This window comes from Corvus kubaryi, unplaced genomic scaffold (genome assembly GCF_017639235.1).
Source record: "Corvus kubaryi isolate FWS band 111438036 unplaced genomic scaffold, C.kubaryi_AGA036_p1.0 37398, whole genome shotgun sequence".
In the NCBI taxonomy this organism is placed as follows: domain Eukaryota; kingdom Metazoa; phylum Chordata; class Aves; order Passeriformes; family Corvidae; genus Corvus; species Corvus kubaryi.
The window spans coordinates 38,840,411-38,862,105 of record NW_024581137.1 but is presented as its reverse complement, the minus strand read 5'-3'; the positions used below and the strand labels follow the sequence as shown (position 1 = coordinate 38,862,105).

The 21,695-nt window shown below is 37.6% G+C and overlaps 1 protein-coding gene across 1 annotated transcript in view; it reads right to left on the bottom strand.

Annotated features, from left to right (window-relative positions):
* Positions 1 to 21,695, bottom strand: part of LOC121671335 (macrophage mannose receptor 1-like) — a 48,932-nt gene that overhangs the window by 7,614 nt on the left and 19,623 nt on the right. Inside the window, 21 exon segments of the mRNA XM_042042797.1 lie at positions 758 to 848; positions 2,055 to 2,251; positions 2,755 to 2,869; positions 3,895 to 4,031; positions 5,034 to 5,134; positions 6,701 to 6,768; positions 7,285 to 7,460; positions 7,576 to 7,611; positions 8,629 to 8,773; positions 9,975 to 10,062; positions 10,699 to 10,826; positions 11,486 to 11,685; positions 14,447 to 14,595; positions 14,898 to 15,013; positions 15,348 to 15,461; positions 16,113 to 16,270; positions 16,839 to 17,021; positions 18,011 to 18,145; positions 18,629 to 18,742; positions 19,643 to 19,801; positions 21,277 to 21,450. Of these exon segments, the coding sequence (XP_041898731.1) occupies positions 758 to 848; positions 2,055 to 2,251; positions 2,755 to 2,869; positions 3,895 to 4,031; positions 5,034 to 5,134; positions 6,701 to 6,768; positions 7,285 to 7,460; positions 7,576 to 7,611; positions 8,629 to 8,773; positions 9,975 to 10,062; positions 10,699 to 10,826; positions 11,486 to 11,685; positions 14,447 to 14,595; positions 14,898 to 15,013; positions 15,348 to 15,461; positions 16,113 to 16,270; positions 16,839 to 17,021; positions 18,011 to 18,145; positions 18,629 to 18,742; positions 19,643 to 19,801; positions 21,277 to 21,450 (2,784 nt within the window).

Sequence of the window (21,695 nt, the reverse complement as noted above, 5' to 3'; positions counted from 1 at the left end):
CTGGAACTGGGATAAAGCAAATTAAAAATGCCTCCACAAAACTGTATGTTTGCTTTGCAGGGAGGGGTCTTCTTACAAGCAAGTTAGCTGTGCTGAGAGAGAACAGGCTGCAGGCCCTGACTGAAGTGAGGGGTCAGGGAATAATTTTTACTTTAATAAAGCTGAGGCAAAATGGTTTTGTTATCTGTGCTTTGCCTTCTCTACTCCTGTTATGTGGTTGGGCAGCTGGGATTTGTATAATTATAATTCTACAGGAGAAGAGTCATTATTTATCACTTATTTTGGTGTAAAAAATAACAATATTCTTCTACAATAGGAACACATCCAAGAAGCTGTACATTCTGATTGACATCATGGCATTCAGTAAAAATACTGTGAGTGGATTAAATGCTCTGCTCAGAGACATCCAGGAGAATGGGAAGATCACTGCAAGAACATGATTGATACTGCACTTAAACAGGATGCCTAAACTCCTCCTACTTTGCTGGGAAGAAATTCATTTTCATTTATTATTCTTGAGTATTATTATGATTAGGTATGAAACCCCATTTAAGATAGTGGTTCCTTCCTCTTCAGCAATTTCTGTGAAACAAATTATACTTTAAGCATAGCACTGGCTTAACACTGAGGGAGCTCTGAAAGCCTGAGAGACTCAGAATGAGACTCAAAGCAGGAAGAAATAATTTCAGTTTATATATTCAGCTTATCTAGCCAAGATACTCTTTCTCTTTAGGAGTCTGGGTTGAACAGAGCTCACGTGAATTCATCTGGCACACGTAGCCTCTTTTGTTGTCACAGCTATCATCTCTCCACTTCCCATCTGACTTCATGATGAAGACACAGTCTGTCTGAAGGAGAGAAGAGGCACAGCCATTACAAAAGGCAGTGAGGAGGTGGTGAGCTGAAGCTCCTGTACTGCTAGTGCAGGCCTGATGGCAGAGAGGAGAGGAGCTCGTTGAACACCTGTGCAATTAGTTCAAATTTCCTAGGTTTCTGCCAAGCAGCTTGACCTGGTATTTATTAGTAACCCCGTAAATTTGAACCAGGTTTCCACTGGTGCCAGTTAAGGTCTGAAAGAAGTCAATTAAAACCAATTTTACCAGCTTTATTGAGAACCCTTTAATGACTGTAGAAATTACTGAAGTACCTATAATTAATCTTCTCAGTTCCGATTTACAGTTATGTAGATCTGCTTCAAAACATTTTCATCAATGAGAAAAACAATATAAGAACTATTATTAAAAGCACTGGTCTGCCCTAGTCTTTCTGCAAGACTCTCTTGCAGAAAGCAGACACTCTTTGCTGGGTTTTTTATAGTCATTATCAAGTTATCATTATCAGATGCCCGTAGCAACAAAACATTTTCTGTTTACTTCCTTGTGTTTGATTGCTCCAATATTTCCTTCATGACTTCCCTGATTTCAAGACTGGCCATGACAGTCTTTCAGCACTTCATCCAAGATTCTCCTTTATGCTGATTCAAAGAAGTTATAGTCATCAGCAAGTTAAGTGATGGTAGATGTTAAAAATCTTGGGTGACTAACTGCCAATAATTTCCTCAGAAATTACCACCTTTGGAAAAGAGATTGAGTTTCAGCAGAGAAATAGTAATTTCATTGGTGGTACCAATTTGTACCATCAGAAATAAGTGAAGCAGTGTGGAACACATTAGCCTGGAGTGGGACATATACACAAACAAATTACTGTTGCATCAAGAGCCTTAGTTTTGGTTTATCATGCCCTCTCTCTGTTTGGTGTTGCAACTTTAATATTTGCATTATTGCAGTTTGGGAAGGAACCGATATAAGCTTCTCCAAGCTTCTTTTACAGAACTGGTCTTTTGCAATAGTTCAGATGGAAGGCACAAAATCCTTCTTCTACAGAACCTTTGCCAAACATTTGGGTATATTTGGAATCATTATCAGATAATTTGCTAAACACCATTCTGCTTACAAAAGGACTTGTTTCAGGATCCTATTATTGCTGCTGTAACTTTTCTTTCAGGAAGATCATCTAGCTGCCCAAGATACACAGGTTACTTAAATTTCCTGTACCTCCAGAGCATCATCTGTCAATGTTTCATACTCATAAAAGTCAAAGTAGCTTTGTTTCTTTTCTGGTGCACCATGAACCCAGTTGGTGTAGGAAACAGTGCTTCCATCTGTCCAAAGAAATGTGGACTCTTGGTTTATATCATTCATCCCAATCCAAACATTAGTTGTGGCATACTTCAAGTGATAGAAGAGAAAAGCTGGAGGGAAGCAAAGATTTCTCATTAAGGAAAGCTCATCATGACATGACTTGCCCAAAAGAGGGAAAAAGTGAAAAAGAGTGGGGGCCACAATAAAAGGATAACATTCTCCACTACAGAGCCCATCTGCTGATAACTAGATGTTTAAATGAGCATCCCTTACCCACTGTGTACGCACACACAGAGTTTTAGCAAATCCTATTGCCAGTGAGAGAGACAGAAAATACAGATTTCTGTCAGTGTGAGAGATCTGTGCAGCCACACTCAAAGCAGACTGGAAGTTTCATGAAAACAAAGCAACTGAAAGAACTAGAAACAAAATTTATTTCTTATGTGTAATAATTTTAGTTATTGCCTTGCACTTGAGTTAAAATAAACCATGGACTGACCTGGCTAATAAGCAGTTTTCATCAGTTAATCACATATTCTATATTGGAGAGTATAGCAGTTTCTTTAATGTGAGATTAAGATTTTTTTTCTTTCAGTAGAGCCCATATACATACCTTGCACTTCTTCATTTGGTATAGAAGCCAGGTTTCCTCCCAATTTGAAACAAACATCTCATGCAGAATGCCACGTGAGATTTCTTGCTACATTGGAAGCAAATACTTTGAAACACTGGAAACAAATCAAACACTTTTTTCAAACTAGGAAAGACTGGAACTACTGTATGTGAATAATACCAATTATCTCTAAGATATACTTTTCTGCAGAAAAAGAAATCAGGGCTAGAATAAGTGACAGAGCTCAAGAGTAGAAAGTGTGTATGTCTACCCAGGCATACACTTATCCCCCCTCATTGTACAAGGTGTAATCCAGGAGTCTGGTATCAAATAAACTGAATGGAATGAGGTTAAGTACATAATCACTGTTCACATTTTCATCTGCCTTCTTCCTGCAATAATCGAGGCATCCTTTGAAACCAAGAAAATGTGGCTTTGGGTGACACATCTGCTGGGAATAATCTCCAGTGTGCTTTGTCTTGCTTCCAATGACTGTGATTACAACTGCTCATCCTGCCAAAGGTATGAAATATCCTTTGGCACACTGACCTAACATTCTGAGGATACAGTAACAGTGCAGTGTACATAAAGTAGACAAAATAACCTTTGGGGGATGGAGCTTCAACTCCAGATTGGTACAAACTCTTCTGTTACAGCAATGAGGATTTCCAGACTGTGTCTGAATGCAAAGCTGTACTCAAAACAATTGTAGTTTGGCATCATCTTTCTGAACTCAAAGCTTTGTGAAGCCCGTACAAGCCAAAGTAATTGCTCAAATATATTCTTTCTAAATCTTCCCACCTTTTTTACAAGATTGACCATTAAAAATTTGCATTTCTAAACAAAATAATATACATGAAGAGAGGAGGAGAGGTTTTCTTAAACAGTAAGTGTATTTTAAGCCTGCACAAACTATGCTCTCTGAAATGTATTCAGCACACATCTACTTTTATTGTATTTCTCTGCAAAGTTAAATGCCTATAGTCCGCTCAAAAAAAGCTCAGCCATGCAGCCTGCAAATTTTGACTAAGTAATTACTGTCCAGATTTACTTCATATTCGAAAAAAAAGTGAGGTTTTCAGGATTTTGTTTTCAGTTCTTCTGCTTAACACAATTTACTGAGGATATTTGTTGACATACCTTGTTGTTAAAAAACATCCAACTTTCTGGGCATCCTCTGGGAGGCAATGGAGAAGCAAATGTTGAATGAACAGAACTGTTATGTTTTTCACATACAAATTTATTGGCAGAACCACAGTTTACATCATTCCACAAGCCTAAAAATAATTAAAAAAAAATAAACAAGTTGAGATTTTATAGTATTTGTAATAATAATTTATCACTTTTTTTTTTAATGAACACAATTTTTTCTGTTTTGTATTTCAGGCTGCAGCTTGATCTGAAGGCAAAATAACCACGGCACCTTCAAATAAACTCCGATAGTAACACCACTGTAGCCCCTTGTAGTTAATTTGAGCTCCCTGACCCATTTGCTCCTCGTTCAGGGCTCTCTCCACAGCGTCTGTGTTTTGGTTTAAAACAAACCTGATTATGGCTTTTTTGAGCTCTGGCACCATCAAATTGCAGGCAGCAGGGGAAACACACCAGTAAGCAAATTTGAAAGAAAATGGATCAGAAATGGATGAGATAGGAAATACTAGATCAATCTAATGACACAATACAGTGTTCAAACATACTGCATGAATTCTTTGTAAAACGTAAATTGAGAGATCAGTACATATATACTAAATTCCCATTAGCCTCAGTTAAGTTACAGAAATAGAACCAAGAGGAAATAGAGCTCTAGGATTTGCAAGAAATTTGCATTTCAGTGTACTTGTAAACATGTCTTAGGACATTAGATGTATTTTTTTCTTTCCTCATTGACTTGTGCCTTCAAATCCCATTTCCTGTAGCTGCTATAAATGTTTTCTTAAGTTCATGGGAGAGAAGACAGACCATTCAACTTTTTACTGAAAGAAGTAGTGAAAAGCCCTGTAAAAAGGTGCAATATCAATCTTAGAAATCCAGAAAAAAACATCTGCTTTTAAAATTACACATGGTACTGAAATCTCCCCATTCCAAGGACACAGGCTCTTCCATGGCTGGTGGTCCCATGACTGGGAAGAGTTACAGCATTGCATAGGTTTGTCATTGGAAAGAAACTGCAGAAAACAGCTACCAAAGATTGTGTGACAGTTGGCAGCAGCAGTTTGACAGCATTGGTTACAATCCGAGCAGAGACAAATAAAATCTAATAGTTTTACATTGCTACTTACCATGCTCTGACAGCATTACCACACAATTTTCCTCATTATTTGCAAAGTTTGGTTCATTAGGAGCCCAGGCCACATAGGTTACTGGAGTTCCATCCATCCAGCTTAAAGAAGAGATATATAAGTAGTTATTAATTAATACCTTCAGTTGTGACATGATAGTCTTAATGAACACCTCACAATTAAGAATGTCTGTGAGAATTAATGAGAACTGGCAATAACAGGAGGGACTGTCTGAGATTTTCCATTCTTTACTTGATTATTCTAATTTGAAGAATTTTCTGTAAAATATTTCTGGTTGCAAAATAGAAAAAGAAAATACCAAGCATATTTTTTGGTTAATGGCCAGGATTGGTTTGACGACAATTAATAAGAGAAATCAAAATCAGTTAGTCATAATACATAATACAGAGAATATTAAAATTTTATCTTATTACAATAACTATTGTATTTCTAGTTAATATTATGCTTCTCTGAGCATTCCTGATGTTTTCACAGATGAAAACAAGAATGAAAGTACTTTTCTGTGGATTTTACCCTGCTCTATGAAAGGTGGTCTATTTTTGTCTAAACTAGAGGACATTCTGTCAGCTTTAAAACCATCCTTCCTGAAGTACCAAAACTGAAATTTTCCTGTCCATGTATACATGCTTTTTACTTTCATATATTGCTATTGAAGGAAGAAGAGGTTGTCTCCACATTTTAATCAGTATTTCAGAATTTAGGTCAGTAAACCTGAAGTGGGAAAAAAAATCACCACTCTCTATCTCTTGCTGCTGCTGATACAACTGATCTAAATAAAGGAGATTCTCACTGGACCCATGGAATGCTCTATGTCCCTAATTTTTCTCCTAAATGAGGAGGTTAGAATCATCTCCTGACTCAGTCATTATCAACTTGTCTCTCCCCACTCCTCTTCTGTCCTTCTCAAGGTAAATGATTTACATGCATTTAACAGTGGCATTAAAATAGAAAGGTTAAATTCAAATCTCCTCTAACCTTTTCCAGATCAACCTCAGAAGCACCTTTTTTCACCTCCCAGACACGTCCTAACTAGCAGGTAGGAAGGTAAGCAGTGTATCACGCTCTTCAGTATCTCTTAGTTTAGTTTTGAGTTGATTTGTGCGTTGGTCTTTTCAGAATACTTGTTAATGTTTCTGTACTGTGAATTTCTGCTGACTTTTCTCCTGGAATAGGAGTTTGCAGAGACTGCCTTTTGTACTTATTACCTGTGTCTTCCTAATTCTGGAGAACCCCTCTGAAGGTATTTTATATAGATAAAAAGCATTAGAAAGACAAACCCTGTGAGACAGGGCATGTTTTAAGTGTGTGTGTTTATGTTTATAGGTATAAAATTCAGCATGGTGGAGCATCACTCCAATTTATGGGGCAAATCTCTGAAAGAAACTTGAGAAAGTGTGTATGGAGAGTAGATCTGCCAAGCCTTTATTTGGCTAAGTGCTTACTCAAGGAAAACATATTCTTTTACTATTTATTTTTGGGGAAAACTATTGGACTTTAGAATATTCTAGGACTATCACATTCTGCTCTGTACACGGTATGTGGAACAGCCTTCAGACCTTGAAGAGAACATATTCAGTACCTCCAGCTACATAAAGTATTGAATTTGTTTCTACATGTTAAGAGCTGCACTGATCATCTTAACTTACCTGAACGTTTTATCAAGGCTCACTCTTAGACCAATGAAGTATCCTGCTGGCCTACTCCCAAAGCTCTCCTAAGGCAGAAAGACATAATTTTAATTTAAAATATAAGTCTTTGAAACAAGCAGAAATTGATACACCATTGATTAGGTTCACAGAGCAGCCACTAAAGTCCACAGCAGTAAAGCACCTGCTTGCAGTTAAGCCCAGCAATGTATTTATATGCCCAGGCACAGAAGTCAGGTTTTTATCTGGGACATCAGAGCCGTCCTGCAGCGCTGAAGGCCCTTGGGATGGAGTAGAAAAGAAGCAGATTTAGAGTCAGAAACTGGTACTCCTTTTCAATCTCCCTTAAAGACCAGCTGCTTCCCAAGAGAGTTGGTACCTCCCCACATTGCCCCTCCCGTCAACTCCATCAGCACAGCTGGCACGGAGCAGGAGAGGCTCAATCCCATGGGATCAAAGGGCGCATTGGGGGATATTTCATTAGTGAAAATGCTGATGGGTCTCCTTCTGAGACAACTCAAGTTTTGCAAGCAGATTGTCAAAATCATTTCTACTTTAGGCTGTCTATTTACAATGATTCTTACATTTTCTTTTAATACTCTCTTTAGGAACCTTCTCTCACTGTTACTATTAACAACAGCTAGGTCTGCAGAATTCTTCCTGCAAATCTCTTGGGCTTTTTCCATGGAGACCTGTTCATCGCTGAAATAGTAGAGTTTATCTTTATATATGACCCATCCATCCGCAGTGGTTTTATATTCTGGAAGATAAATAAGGTAGCCTTAAATTCTGTATGTGTAGAACACAAAAGCTTATTTTAGAATAACAATTTTAGGAAAAAATTATGAATAATAAGAATGTATTCAAAGACCTACCATATGTGTCAATTGGTATAGGTTTTAATGAGGCTCCTGCAAAAGAAGAAAATAGGAGGCATGATGCATCTCTGTAGAGTGCTTTATGATGTAGCTTGTGACTGACTGCAAGAAGAGTGAGGAGCAGAGCAGGATTCTCCATCCCTTTGGCTATTGACTAGAAAGTGGGCTTAGCCACACAGTTCAGCTTCACATGGTTCAATATGCAAGGTCATCTACTTTAACTTTGTATCATAAGCAGTGCTTCACATCAGCAAAAGCCATAGCTTTAGCTGAATCACATTCCTGCACAGAGCAAGGCAAGGGAAAATTGCTCTTCCAGCCAGTAAGTCACAGTAGATTTATCTGAAACACTTTAAACTTTGGCATGCAGCTCCTTTACTGATCCATCAGTAGACATTCCATAATTCACCTGGGGGTATGTTCATCAAAAGGGAGAAAATTTCCACTAGATTTATTTTAGCTCTATTAAAAAACTCTCTGAGTAATATTCGTAAGCAAATGGAAATACAACTCTATGTATGTGTGTATGTATATATACACCTATACTGACTGAGTTATTTCTGGTTGGGATAGAAAAAGAAATGGCACTGCTGTGAATCATTGCTTTTTCAAAAGCAGTTGAATCCTGAATAATTCTACAGGAAAACTTGAAGTGCCAACAAATCTGACAAAGACGTAATACCTGATTTTTGGCTTCGCCTGTGTTAACATAAAAACCAGTATTGTAAGAAATAAAATACACACCCTTACAAATCCTTACCTCCAACATTACAAAAATAAAAGCAAAAGATTCTTAGTATTAAAAAATTTTGTAATCTTGAAAATATATGGATTATTTATACACCCTAATTTATGTCAAATAAATCTATTTATTCTTATCATCCATAATTGAAAAATCTCAGCCTATAATAAGTTTCTCAGTACTCTTGACCTCCATTTGGAAAAAGTAGTTCTTCAAAATTTTGTCTCTTTCTCCAGCAACTTAACTTAGAAAGCAACTACTTATTAAAGTTTTTAAATTTTCTTGCGAAAAGAGAAGAAGAAATCTACCTTGTTTTATTTGGCAAACCCAGTTATGCTGTTCTTGACAGACTGAAAGAGACCACAGTCCAGAAAGTCTTGCACCATTGAGTGAGCCACAAAACTTGCGTTGTCCTGAATTCCTTGGACTATCATCCCAGTTTGTGTACCTAACCTATAGAAGAAATCATCTTTGTTACCCTTTTTATCTGTTTCAGTAGCTGTACTTTCCATTAGAAAACATAAATTAATTGCTTTTGTCTCAGAAATCCTGGTTTTAGCTAAAAAGAGTTGGAAATGCAGGGAAAGCAATAGGTGTAAGGATTTTAGAGTGGGGCAATGATGTCAGTGTTCAGACATGGCTGTCTTGCCACAGGGGGCTTTTCCTCTTGTTTGTGCCCTAAGCCATAGACACAGACAGAAGAGAAACAGGCGAATGGACTGTTTCTAATGAACTTCACCTAGCTATGAATTTTACCCACATATCACTCATGCTAATCATGTGCAGACAGGCTACTTTTCACTCCATGTCTGACCTGGTTCAAAATTACATTGTCTGACATCTGTCTGGTGGCAGCGACCATATCATGCATCAATTCCTCATTCCCTTCTTCCCTTCCCTGTGGTTAATGAGGATGGGAGTGTGACTGTTGGGAGGGAAGTCATGTCCTGCAAATCTAGAGGAGTTACCTCTGATGAAACTGACATCCAAATGGAAAGGGAGACCCATGTGGTACAACCTACTTATTATTGTCAAGAATTCTTGGTAATGACACCTTCTGAAACTTTTATGGAAAGTTATGTGAATAAGATAAGGGAAGAGGTCCTTTCTTGTGTTAAAAAAAATATGAAAGAATAGGGAGTAGTAGTAAATGGAGGGTAATAAAAGTAGATCCCACAGAAATGTTTTTCACAGTTGTAGATATTTGCATGGGCTCAAGAGATGACTGGATAAATTCAAGGAAATAAATAAATTAAAATTTTATGACCACACTTACTGGGGGATGCAGGAGTATACTGGGAAACATGCTTGCTGTTTGATTAGCTCTTAAGAAGTTTATGGCTACTGAGACAGGATACGTGATGCAGTATAATGAATTTTATGTTTTGACATTAGGTGTAAATATTATCTTATTGGAAGAGAAAATAAATTACACAAAAAGCTACAGATTCTGATGAGATACAGAGAATTTCCATGCATTCAAAAGTTTAGCTATGATATTAATCATGACAATACAGATTAGCAGATGGATCACAGATTAGTTTGCAGGATCCATGTTTTCTTGATGAGGATAACTGTAAAAAGCCAGACAGTATATGTACAAATGCCAAAGTATCTTAAGCAAACAAATATGATGAAAAATTAAAATACTCACTGGAGAGCCATCACTCCAGGAAAATCCTTCATCTGGATTCAAGGAAAATATTCCAAGCCAAAATGTTTCAAACATACAGTGAGTGTCACTAAAAGAAATTGCAGGACAGAGCAGTGTGTAAACATCAACACAAAAAACATCCAGAAATACATTGTTGAACTTTCTAGAGCACATTGTAAAAGCAGTGAAGTTGCAAATTTCCCTATTACCTTCGGTGAAGTGCATACATATGTTCTTCATAGAAATGTGTAATATTTCTGTGGTTCAGTGTCAATAGCTTAGTTATCAGGCTTATTAGTAGTATTGATCATGTATTTCCCTAATGTACTATTTACTTAGGGAAAACCTTCACAGATTCAAAAAGTGGTTTCAGCACTGACCACTGCAGGGTAGATACATATCTACTTCAACAGTAGATACATTGATCATGTTTTCTACCCTTGTAGAAATACCGCTAATCTCATGTGTTTCTAAATTGTATCTAGTAATCATGGTACTGGTGGAGGTTTTTTAAAATTTTTCTCAACACACGTCACTCTTTTTTTTCCATGAAAATGTTAAAAACAGTTGTTGCTGCTCTACTGAATAGATAAATTTCGAACTATCACAGGTCTTTTCACTTTTGAGGAATCCACGCTTTTCAGAAATCATGTAAGATCATTCATAATAGTTCATATGAAAAGTCTTTTAAATCTGGTAAGATAAACACACATCAAATACCAACCTCATTGCTTGGTTTACTAATGGTATCTCCTCCTTAGTGTTAATGGCGACCAGATCCCCTCCTATTTGTCTGCAAAAATCTAGAGCTTCAAACCATGATTTCTTTCTAATTTTTGATCTGCAAAAACACTATGGAGAAATTATCTTAAAACATATTATATACATGTTACAATAATTAAAGAATGTGATTTTTTATCCTTTATTTTGTGGGGTAATATGCGTATTTTAGCAAGGCCCACCCTTAGGAATTGTGCTGCTGGAGACTATACTTCACTGTTTCCCTATTTGTTCCCTGAACTCTCACACATCTCAGACAAATACCACATCTTTGCACAACAGACATAAAGAGCAGCACCAACAAACCAGCTTTGCTGCTTCTGCTGTTTAATACAGAATTTTGACATTTTCCTTTTAATATTTCAACATGAAGTTGTTTCTGGTTTTTCTTTTTTTCTCTTTTCTTTATGTTTTTCTGGGGCCTTGATGTTTATGTTCCTCTTCTTCCATTTCCTGCTCCAGTTCATTCAACCCCTGGAGTACAAACTTTCTCATTTTCTTTCCTGTGCCCTTCCCCCCTCCCTTCCCTTCCCTCCCTTCAACCTCATCTTTCTTCCTTAGTTTATCCCCTCTCATGGATAATTTCCTGAGAAGAATTTTTGGGGTTTTGTTCTTTGCTCTATTCCAATCTCAGATATTGCAAAACGAAGATGTCAGTTCCTTTTTCTTTTTTTCTTGTTTATTTTCTTACCCCAGACCAAGCTGCTTCTTTTAACTATTTAGGCACTTACTTTAAAACAGGAACTTCTATGGCGGTTTGATACCCAACCTTCAGGACATGCAGGGACCAGAGCAGTAGTTGGAATAGGTGGAACTGTTGCACCCTTTGCCCACTGCTTGCAAATATATTTTTGCTTTATCTCACAGTCAAGAACATCCCATAATCCAGCTGCAGTCCCAGTTCTCATGGCTACACATCCTGGTTTATTTCCTTATGAGAAAAAAAACCAAAAAAACCATGCTGGATATTTTATAAAGTGTGAATTATTTAATTCTTTTTTTAAATCACTCACTTTTTGCCCTGCAATAACATTTGAACAGCAAATTTATATTTTAGGTGTTTTTCATACAGGCAGAGTAGTATTTTCTGTTTGAGGAGGTCATGATCCAATTAGAATCTTACTTTATTTTTCCTTTGTTTTTGAATGTCCTGCATAATTAATTTTTTGGGTAGAAAGTAGGGTGAGAGTTTCTTAAAGTGAAATCTTATGTTTTCAAGTGAGAATCTCATTCCTATTTATGTTAAGCCTGTTTTACATGAGACAGCATTACCTTGGTCAATAGTGTTTTTTCACATAGATGGAAACGACCCCACTGGTGCATATGAGGGCGGGTGTGCAAACCCAGACAGTTTCAGCCCAAAACTTATCCCATGATGTTTGCTGTAATTTTAGATGGTTCTCTCAGAGGAAACAGAGCTGCCTACATCCCACAAGATGCAGTCAAATGCACAAAATGGGCTTATTCAATGGATTATTTGTGCTCTTTCTTAATTTTCTAAGTATTTTTAACATTTTGGGATTTTTTTTGTTTGGCACAGACCCGATGTTTTAATGGACCTGTTTACCATCATGCCAAGAACAGAAATGAAATTATCAGCTATAAATCCACCATTTTATGCCAATTCAAGACATGGTTTTTCCTAAGAACATCCTTTACCTGCATCAAAGTTCACCTGCTGTTTTACTGATCATGCTCAGTCACTTATTCTCCTGATACCATCCTGAGTTTTCTCACAGGCACATCTTTGCTACCAGAAATAATTTACTACCATCAGCAAATTTTGTCATCTCACTATTTCACCTTTTCCAAATAGTCTGCAAATATATTGAACAGCATGGGCTCTGGCACAGGTCATTATGGGACACAGTTCCCCAGTAAAAAATAGCCCCCCCTAATAAAAAATTCACCTTCCATTCAGTGGCTTTTGATCAATACTTTTATTCGTGTAAGAGCTTTTCTGTGTTAGGTCAGGTTAGCTGAAAGTCTTTCAGTAATTGAGATAGACCACACTTAATAGAATTCCCTCATTCATATGCTTTTGCCTTCTGTGGGGAGCTCTGGGAGATCTATAAGCATAACCTCCCTTTCCAGAAGTGATTTTATATATCTTTCCCACTATATCTTCTTTATTAGAGATTCAGCTAATTTAGTAATGACTCATTCATCTATATTTCCCCTATCTCCCTGGAACCATTTTAAATGTTGGCACCCAATTTGTCTTTTTGAAAAGCTTAGATGTCAAGGCAGCTTTAGGAGGAAGTTACACTTTAAAGAGAAGAGTTCACTTCATGTAACCTTAACAGCTCCTGGATACTTTTGCAGCCATGCTTAGTCCTGACTTCATGCCATCAATTTACTTCATAGTCTATTTTCTTGATATTTACTCTTGAAATAGATTCTTCCACAATAGATACCCTCACAAAGCTTTCCAGCACAAAAGTCCATTTTCTTCTCAGTGAACACAGATGCAAGGAAACAGATTTTTCTTTACTGTTCCAGCCTGACTGTTGAGGAGTGCATTTGCTGCAGGTAGTTTGGTTTGCAAGCTGCAGTGCCAGCTAGAGATTGAGCTGTGGGTGGTGGGAGCCAAGGCAGAGGGCTGTGAACTGGCACTGATACTTTGCATAGCAAAGGGCACAGGCACCAGTGGCTCAGCCAGGTGAGAGGACACCCAAAGACACAGACAGAGCCAAGGACCTAGTCTTAGTGCATGTAGACTGTAAGGGTAAAAAACCCCAGAGTTTCCTTTGTTCATGGACCCTCCTTGGAGGCACCCAGCTCAAGCTGCTGTTTTATTATTGCACCATGATTGAATTATTTTAGGGATCAAAAAATCTGGGGAAACCTGGGTTCAAGCTGGTAAGGAAACCTTGTCTGACTGTGTGAGTGTGGGGGGTGTAGCTGGGAAGGGACCTTGGTCCCAGCTCATGTGGTGTGAGTGTGACTCCAGAGTGGCACCTGGATGTTAAGGAAGATTCCTTAACATGACCTCTGAGTGCTTTCTTCATACTCTGATCATCTGCTGGCACCACAGACTCCCTGGCAAGCTTTCTTCTTATGGCATTTGCTAAGGTTTTACTAGTCTTTGTCTTTTGTAATTTTTTTATTATTTTTATTTTGTATTTTATAACCTCACTGGAGGTTTTCAATAAAATTTTCAGACAAATGATCACTATGAGGAGCATAGTATATCTCAGGGAGAGCAGATTTCCTCATGGCATTATGAAATTTTGTTTTCTGTGCTTCTGTACAGTATGAGCCCATGAATGCAGTTTTCTTAGTATCACGCATAAAAAATAATAGTGGCACAGTAATTTTTGATACTTTGAGTTTGTAATTCTAACTTAAAATCCATATTACAGTTGCTCTGTTTTAAACTCTTCTCCCAGGCTAACTTTTTCAATAGAGGGACAAGTATGAAATAGTCTCAGGACCTGTTTGTAACTCCTGTTATCTCCCTGTGAAGATGGGGAAAAAGTTAATCTTATGGATAAATATACCAGATGTCCTAATATAAAATTGCAGTTCAAACGTTTCCCTTTGAAACTAAAATACAGGATTTGAAAACTGACAGGGCTTGTAGAATATACCAAAAGTTTAAAACATAAAATTCAGAGGACATTGACCAAGCAAACCCAAATAGGGACCACAATTTCAGAGCACCCACCATCTCCCATCACAGCACCTACCAGGCATTCCCGCATCCCAGTGTGTGAAAGAGACAGCTTCACCATTGGCCCAGCTGAAAGTGCCTTGATCCTGCATATCAGAGAGGCCAAGCCAGAAATATTTTTCAGGCCTCAGCCCAACAAGGCTGGTCAGATAGGCTTGTTCATATCTGTAAAAGGGATCATAGAGATGCAAATTAAAACGAAGACGTTTACCCAAATCCTACTTGTCTAATGTGATGACAAAATTTTTTCTCCTATTCCCTGCTTCAAGCTGGGGGAGAAGACCTTACCGTAGGATTCTGACTCCATATAAACAGCAAAAAAAAGTAAGACTTTTTTGTTATTCAACTAAAGACCTCATCTGTTACTTAAACACTTTGCTGTTTGGTGTTGTGTTAGCTTTTCTAGGAATATTTCATGGGATACAATCTTCAGCTATTTAAAAGCCAAGAAAAAGTCATTATCGTACCTACTTTCAACTGTGGCTAAGTAACCTTCTTCTCCTTCACAAGTGGTGTTTGCTTCTGAAAATATTGCTGGAACATGTCCAATAAAATAGCAGTAGTTTCCATATCTTCTCCAGCCCTGTAACATGGTTTTAGGATTTCCATACAAATTTTAAATAATTGTGATATCATGTATTTAGTGAAGTATTCCATTTCAAAATTAATGAAGCCCAGTGATCATGAATATTATGAATTAGAAACTTTTTGCAGTGAAATTACAGATCCCTTCTAAGCGGTTTCTGTCAATGGTTTTCTAGATTTTAGAGTAGCTGAGAGAGAGAGAAACTTCATATTAAATAAAAACAAAAACCCTTCCATGTAAATAATACAAATAATTCAAATAAATCTAATTGCTTCTCAGACAATGTACTTATTTCATCTGAGAAGCTGACGTTCCTTTCTCACATACTTACTTTTTTGCAACCTGCCTCAGTAATTTCTTTTTCTCCAGCTATTTGTGATGTAGCTTTTCTTTTACAAATGTAGCCAATCTTCTTCTCACAGATGTGGTCGGCCCAATAGCCATTCTGTGTCAGGAAAAAGTTTGAAATAAAAAGAAATTAAAGATGAATAATCTAAAGAAGATAAATAATGTCTTTCTTTATAATGAAAATGATTCATTTTCTTTCTCCTTTTACTTTGAAATGGAATTTTTTTTCCTTATCCAATCATGTTATCCTGCATGATAACAAAACCAAATCTTCTCACATTCAGTGAAATAGTAGACTTGGCTATAGCAGCACAGCCACAGCTGGCAGTGGTAAGAAGGGAGAAGGGTACATGGAGCTGCTCCCTGACCTCTCGAGCAGGGCCCTTCACAGGCAGTTGTGCTATAGGATGGCAAATGAGCAGGCAAAAAGGAGCCAGCAGGAATCAGAGATCCCCGTATACCATCATTACTACCAGAGGAAAAGGAGAGAATGTACTCAAAATACCTTCAGAGACCTGTTTCATAGCCCTAATAATTTCATTTGTGACTTTCAGATGTGCTTAAAGAGAAAATTTCACCAGTGATGCAGTAATGCTTTCTTTTTTTTTAAAGGTCACATTCGGTCTCTTTCTTTTCCCGACCTCCATTTTTCTGGCCTTAGCCATTTGCTGAAATAACAGAGCATTTTATTCTTTGATTAAATAGTTAGTTTCAATATGGAAATACAATATGTATTGAGTAATGTCACCTGGCCTTTGATCAGGACACAATCTTCTGGCCTGTTGTTTGTGGTGGATGGCTCTCCCAGGTGCCATTTTGTGTATGTCACTGGGGTACCATCACTCCATTCAAAATACATTTGAACCTTATGGTCATTCAGCCCAATCCACAGCTTGTCTGTTGGCTCTAAAGATGGAAACAGAGATTAGACCTCTTACGGCACCCCCCCTTTTCACAGCACAACCAAGCTTTGGAGATGTAACTCCTTTCACAAATTTATGAAGCATAAAATTATTTAGTGTGTTTTATGATCGTTTCATAAATTAATATTTTCATATAGATATTAAAATAAAGACTGTATGCTTTGGAAAATTAGGCTGTAAGGAAATTTTTGCACCGAATGAAAAAATTTTGCTCTTCTTCCTCATAAGAGTGGGTGTGAATTACCAGCCTAATGCTGATACACCATGATTTTATGATAGAACTCTGAGTAGTTACTTTTTAGTTCCGTTGCACCAGTCAAATTTTAAAATACTGGTTTTGTGTAACTTGAAGCGTGAATTTTTTAAGCTTCTTTTAACAAAATGAAAAAAATGAGAAAGCCCCTAAGCCCAGCCCCCCAGTCCTAAATCAATTATTTTGGCAGTAAGTAAAATCAGAGTTTTGACAACATCCAGAGCTCAGGAGGAACTCTCAATTCAGATGTCTGGTTTTCCACACAGACAATGGCAAGAGACCCCCTGGAAATACTCACTGTACCCAAGCTCCGACACCACGAAGCTGTGCTCCTCAAGGCTTTGGATGCTGGCCAAGTGACTCCCTTCCTTCTGACAAGAGGTCAAAGCTCCTTCCCATCCTTTGCTGTCCCTGAAGATCTTATAGCAGTGATCTACATACGGCACCCATCCATCTGGGCAAGTTACAGGCCCAGTGTCACCTAGGAACACGTACCAAGGCTTTAGAGGAGTTCAGTTGCCGTGCAAGGGACGTGACATTGAAAATATTTCCACTTAATCTGTGCAAAAGTTCAAAACTAAGAATTTTCTTTTGAAATTCTCATCATAAGGAAATGATGAACACAAAATATAGTAAACAAAAATGTGATTCTAAATCAGGCAATTTTTAACTTGGAAAAGGAAACTTTTTCAATTAAAATAATACCTAATACAAATTCTAAGATCAGTCAAATGTCTGGAACAAATACATTAATTTCATAATGTATTAATCGCATGTATTAATTTTGTAATTGATTAATTTTATCAGCTTCCGTATCACCTAGTATTTATTTGTCAGATAGGAGAAATCAGACATTATCTGCAGCTAACATAGAAGGTTTATGAATTTTTAAAGGATTAAGTATATTGATAGAGTAACAGTCGTAAGACAGATTTATAGCTAGAAGAATACATAGGGATACACCAACAGGGAAATCTTCATACACTTAAAATATCTTTTCTCACTTCACTGTGTCGATCATTCATAGTCTTGATCTTCCACCACTTCTGCAGAGACCCCTGAATTTACTAATCTGGGTGCTGGTTAACCACAAGTCCTGGAGAATGACTTAGAACCACACTAAATTCTCCATCTTTCTTTCTTGGGCTTATTTTTACTGATGTCCCTCTTCTGAAAAATAGTTTTTGGATCGTTCTCCCTTTTGATGGTTAGCAGTGTGTGTACTTAAAGGGGAGACATAGCCGCTGAAACATGGACAGGAGGGACTAGTTGGACTTTTTTTGCTTTTATCTGTTTCATTCTGTATGTTGTGGAACAGGAGATCAGACTAGAAAGGTTTCAATAGTTGTAAAAAGAAATCAGAGAAACAAGAAATCATTTCTATTTCTAATTCTTCTGTTCGTCCTTGTCAATATGCTGAGTGGTTCAGATAACAGTTCCTACTTTAATTATCAACATATATCAACGTACCTGACGGAACCAAAGTAAAGTTCCTTTTCTTACAAATATAGCCAAGTTTCTGATCACATTCCCAGTTTTGCCATTTAGCTTTTGTTTCAGGATTCAAAACTGCACAGAGCTTTCCAGATTCTGGAGAGGGGCTTCCTTTGGGAAAAGTACAGATAAAAAAAAAAAAAATTAACTTTTCTGAAAGACAAACAGAGCTCTGAGGTCTAAAATGCACATGAGAGACCACTCCTGGATGAAGTGATGGAGGTCATGTCTTTCCCAGCTTTGTCGAGAGCTAAGGTAGGTCTCTAGTAGGGGAAATGTCTGTATGAAATGTAGTGTGTAAGTTAGGTAAGTAGATACAAACCTGTAAACTCATACTTTAGTTGCTAGTCAAGAAATGGAAGACTGAATGTTTTTGGGACAAGGAGTGTTGCTTTCACAGCTAAAATATTTTTGCAATACATTGAAGGTTTCTGTCTTTTATTGCTATAGAAAAAAGGTTTTTGTAAAGCTAAAGGAAGAAAAGCTAAAATACTTATCTCATGGAATATTTATCTGATAATGAAATTTACAGCAGTATTTGAGGTATGTATATTTTCTCTTTAGAAATACAGAATCAAACACAGTCACATCTACCTGGAGCCCAGTTTAAGTACTGAAAAGGGCTGCCTCCAGTCCATTCCCATCCACTAGTCAAGTCCAGTCTGTTGAGTCCAATCCAAAGTGCAGAATCTGTACCTTCTGTTAATTCTAAGTTACAAAAAGAAAATAAATTATTTTATAAATCACTTTTGTATTAGCAATGGTCACTAACAGTGTCTCTAGGAAGACTTGCAATTCCGAAATATCTAACTGCAAATATCTGTAGATACTGAGATACCTGACAAATTGAAATATGCCAAAGCTTTGAATACTCTAAGAAGGTAAACAAACAGAAACTCCCTGTTTTATTTTATCAACTAATGAAAAATAGGCACAGATTATATCCAAATATAATATTATATTATAATCCACAGATTATATCCAAAATAAAACTGTTTCTGCAGAATAGGCTAAATTCTGTACATTTAGGAAGAAATATTGGTAAAGTGTAAGAATAAACAATGATAATAAATCTGTTGGAAGTTGAATTAATCCCTAAAATGAAAAATAAATATTTCTTCCATATCATTCCCTCAGCTATACATGGATAAGTAAAGTTGATATTTTTCAGTTTGACAAGTGAATGAAAAAATCAGCTGTCAAAACTGCATTTGAAACAAAACACATCTTTCTTTTGGCATAAAGAAAATTTTTTTTCCCAATTTTTTTTAAAACTTTCCTTTTTACCAAAAGTAAAACTTTCATTTACTTTTCAGGATTTTTTCCCCCATTTAAAAAAAAAAAAAATCAACGGTGTTTTAATATAAACTCAGGTTTGTAAACATGAAGTCAAACCGTGACACTTGCAGGATGCTGGAATACTTTGAATTCTATGTAAATTTGACAGCAATTTTGATATGAATTTGAAAATTCTAAAATATTTTGTTTTCTTACCCACACATATTTAGGACCAAAGGCAATGGCCAAATTCATACTAAATAATCCCTAGCTGTTATGATGGCCTGAACAGATCCTGAATGTAACCCTGGGTTTGCTTTACTGCCTTACCTTTAAGGTATGTTTGTTCATGAATGTCTGTGATACTCAATAATTCTGCATTTTGCTGCTGACAGCTCCGCCTGGCTTGGTGCCACGTGAGAGCTGAGTCAAAGTTTATCTGGTAGTGAACATTTGTTGATAGATCTGTAGTCCAGGTGCTGTCTGTATCTGTGAAGAAAATAATTACAACAGAGGTCACAGAAACTTGCCAACAGAAAACTGAATTGCAGTTCTTGTTCTGTGTGGCAGGTTCTCACTCATCTCCTTAAATGTCACCTGGGCTGCTCTTTCAAGACCACTGAGAATGTTACAAGCAGATGGGGAAGGACAAAATTAAGGCTGGTAAACTGACAGGTAAAGCTGGCCTATACTGCCTCCTGTTCCATGAAGAGAGAAAAGTCAGGAATTACCGAAAGGGAAGTGATTGCATAGGAAAATACATTGCATGGAGTGCTGTGGCAGAAATCCCACGTGAAAAATTTAAAAAGTTTCACAACATCTCCTTCTCTCTCTGGACAGCAGTTCCCACTGAGAGCTGTAAGAACCAGCACTAGACCTGAATTCAGCATCAAAAAGGTTCTTGGGTAAATCCCATCCCCTTGTGAAGAGCCTCTGGAAGCGCCTGTCACACAGCAGAGGTGCTCCTCCTCCGATTACCTTTGCATCTTTGACTTGTTGAAGATTTATACATGCTCAATCAAGTACAATACAAAATTGTATCATGTATTTGATTATTCCCAAAAGTCAGTATGAAGATGAAATTAAAATAAAAAGAACTGAAAGCTTGAACTAGCTTTCAAAAACTGAAAATTATTCAATGACCCTGTGTCACTCACCTTCAGGGCTCAGTGTCTGAGGTATCTTTGCAGGGACCTGGAAAGCATAGTTGACTAAGGATGTGTGTCACACTGAAAGTCCACTTTAAATCAATTGGAGTAAAGGGGTATTCCAATAATAAAGGACAATGCTGAACAGGGGCCATGGGGAGAAATACAGAGGAAAGACAAGATGTGTCAGGTGGAGATTTCAATGTCATGGATGCAAAGCTCTCCTGACAAGAACAAAGCCATAAAGGGAGATAGAGGGGGAAGTGACCACAAAAATAGAAGAAAGTGATTGAAATTGCAGAGAAATGCCAGGCAGATATCAAAGGGATGGAAAGGCTACTTCCTGGACAATATGAACAGGACTTAACAACACAGATAAAAGGACACATTCCACTTTAGTAAAAAAACATATTCACATGAGAATCATGAAGATTGAAATATTAACTTCAACATCAATCCTCCTACAGTGCTCATTTTTGTGCCCACATCCATCAGAATGGGAATCCTCAGAGAAGGGTGGTACAACAGTGACAGCACACATCCTGGCTGGGAAACAGTAAGGAGCTCAAAATTATCGTGCTGCTCAACAACATCCCCACAGTTAATGGGAACTGAGCGCTGTTCTACTCTTCAATCACTCTCTTCACATCTTCATGCAACGATATTTCCTTGCATAGTGAGCCGCAGGATGTGGCAATGTATCATATACTAAAATACGTTCTTGTAAGTTATGAGTGGTTATTATAAAGATAATCCCATTCAGCTCATGCCGGCTTGCCAACGCTGAGGGGAACTGTGTGGGAACAGGTTCTTTACCTCTGGACGGGCAAAGCCCGTACCGCTGGTCCGTGTCGTAGTCGGCAGTGGTGGCGCACCAGAGCCAGCCGTCCGTGCGGCCCGCGGCCGTGCACTCCGCCCACCACTGCTCCTTGTACATGAACGGGAAGACACACGGGGCGCCAAAAGCATTTCCCAGCAGCGTGAAGGTCTCTGGGAAGACAAAATGATAACGTGAATATGAAAAATAACGAATGAATGTAAACTAGGGAAAAAGTAAAGCCTGTGGCTGAAACGCATCTCAAAGCTTTCCATGGTTCCTGTCCCATAATCATAAAAAATCGTTTCAACACATTTTCAGATTTAACCTGCTTACATTTGTTTTAGAGCAATGCTACTCTGTAAGGTAATTGTCATAGGTTAGCAAGCATAGTCCCGGAAGGGACGTCCTTGCTAAG